The following is a 2,500-nucleotide window of genomic DNA, read 5'->3' on the forward strand; positions in this document are numbered from 1 at the left end:
GCGAGGTCACGAGCTCAAAGTCCGTTGAAGTCCTGAATTTTTCAGGCTTCTCTGCACAATTCCTAAAATTGCTTCCATAACTGCGAGGATCATAGCTTTACTTGAATCCATTGTTTAGGAACACTAACATGGTCACCGTGACGTCACGTGGGAACACTCTATTGTTTCTCGTATGACCTTTGAACTTTCGAATTTGTAAAGACTATTTCCAATATCGCAAAATGCCGGTTTTATGATATCCCGCTTAAGATTCGCTTATTTCTTCGAAACACAAACAAAAGGAAAAAATCTGCTTTTGCCGGACTGAAATTAGCTCTTGGCCAAAAAGACAATTGCAGAAAATGTCAAGCGTCGGCCACAAGTCGATTCATTACTTAACGGAGAGACACATGTCAAGCGAGATTAAGATTGTTGGCCTGAAGTTGTGAGCAAACGCGTGTTTTACGTTGTTGGCGAGCGAATGTAAAATGAATGTAACTTTCAGTGTGTTTCAGATTCGGAAAACTGTAATTGCAAAAGACTTAACTATTATATAGTGTAATGTGAAGTGCTAGTTTTCTACCCATATGAACCGGGTAAGCGGGTTGTCTGATGGTACAGGTTTGTCATCTATCCAGAAAATTGCCACTTGATATCCGCCATCGACGTATCTGATGGACTCCTCTAACTTCCCTAAGGCTGTTTTCTCATCCGCGGTCAATACAAGGAACTCTGTTCATATCCCACTATTTTCGATTTCCCAGAATCTTTGAAGCAAGTCGCTTATTTCGTAAGATTCTTCTCGCTGCTCTTTGACAAAGTATGTGTGCGTAAAACTGGTCTGCAGATCTTCGCTTATCCTGCCATTAGTGGGTCCTTAGCAAGTCCAAGTACTAGGAAAGGTTACGTTTTTGCAAACGTTGGCCGTGTAGCACTTATATTTCAACAGAACTAACTATGAGAGAGCATTGTGAAGTGCTATTTTCTACCGATGTAAACCATGTGAGCGTTAGCCCCACTAATGGAAATGGGCCACACAAGGAAAAAGAAAAACTCTGACCAGGGTGGGAATTGAACCCACGACCTTCGGGTTAGATCACCACTGCTCTTCTAACTGCGCCACAAGGTCAGACGGGTGCAGGTTTTGAGAATTTTTCCTTATTCTTTCCATTAGTAGGAAGTAGCTTCGTCAAGTAAAGCATTCACTTTGATTTTACGATCCTCATTTTTCAGAATCACAGGCACTGTTCGCAGAGCAAAGGTAAAGGTAAAGTAACTTTATTTACCGTCGGTAGTTCCTTCAGCTACGAGGCTGGTATCAATGGAAGCCGACGGAAAGAAAACTAGTTTCTTTGCTTTCTGCTGTTGTAGCCGTTTGTGCACTCTCTGCTTGTTGTTCAGTACCAGACTCCTGGGGGGATAACATAACCAGCTGGACTTTTTCAATTTCAGATTTTGGTTCTCTTCTTACGTTTGATAGGGTTTCAGATTCTTCGCTCTTGTTTAGTGTTGGTTCAGTCACAACTTGCTGACTGCGATCTGCTTGAATTCGACTCTTGTTAACGTGCAACAGTCTATTGTGAGTTCCTTTGCAGTTGGTTATTCCACACATCCTACTCCTGATACACGTTTGTCCGCGGTAGTCCTAGACAACGAAAACACAGAATCAAGCGTTTTGCGGTTTCCCATCTTTCTAGAATTCCCAGATCTTTAAACTTCTCACAACGCCAAACTCCGTGGTTTCCACTGCACACTTTGCAAGGGCGAAATTTCTGAGTCTCCGATTTCCGAACTTAACCGAAGAATACTTTCTCGCTGCGACTACGTTCTTGGTTCAATGTTCTTGTTCGACAAATTTACTCCTTGAATGGTCTCCGAATGCAGCCGTATGGAATTCCGCTTCCTGTCAGACGAACACTTTTAGGGACTCAACTGACTCCCGGTGCTTGTTCTCAAAAATCCACCAATGGTATTGGGCGAGCATCTCTTTGTTTAATTTTCTGCATAAGCTATTTAAAATGTTCCTTTTCCAAGTTCGTCGAACGACCAGCTTCTTTAAGGTTTAATACGGTTACGTCCGGTAAATCTGCAAATCTTTTGAGGTCTTTCGAGTTTCCCGGACGCAGAAATTTGACATTATCCAGTTCTTTAACATGTAATGCTATTTTTCGCCGCTCCCCGCCGAATTTGCTTTCCAGTCGAGCCACTCCAGCTTCGTATGCCAAAGCTGAATCACCGAGATTTTCAATAGCCTTTAACGCTAACCCTGAAGTAACTTATACTCCGGTGTCGCTGGAGCCTTGTCTATGCAAGCTGTAAACGCAGCTTTCCGGTTTTCGTAGTTCTTCTTATCCTCCGACAATAATGGAATAGCAACTCGCTTGAGTTGTCTCCACATGTCCTTCCCAATAGTTACAGGAGTTTCACTTGAATTAGCGGTAGACGGAGTCGGCGATGGTACGTGTCGACGAGGCTTCGCGTCATTCTGCAAAGTTTTCTCGTCCTCGTCATTTTGCTCGCT

General features: G+C 43.1%; 1 protein-coding gene across 2 annotated transcripts in view; it reads left to right on the forward strand.

Annotated features, from left to right (window-relative positions):
* The window catches only part of LOC137993668 (short transient receptor potential channel 6-like), a 33,012-nt gene that overhangs the window by 3,254 nt on the left and 27,258 nt on the right, over positions 1–2,500 (forward strand). Inside the window, exon 2 of one of the 2 annotated variants that reach the window (XM_068839637.1) lies at positions 1,213–1,240. The exons of the other annotated variant lie outside the window; for it this stretch is intronic. Coding sequence (XP_068695738.1) covers positions 1,213–1,240 — 28 coding nt within the window. The remainder of the gene's footprint in view (positions 1–1,212; positions 1,241–2,500) is intronic. 2 annotated transcript variants of the gene reach the window in all.

This window comes from Montipora foliosa, chromosome 2 (assembly GCF_036669935.1).
Source record: "Montipora foliosa isolate CH-2021 chromosome 2, ASM3666993v2, whole genome shotgun sequence".
Classification (NCBI taxonomy): Eukaryota; Metazoa; Cnidaria; class Anthozoa; order Scleractinia; family Acroporidae; genus Montipora; species Montipora foliosa.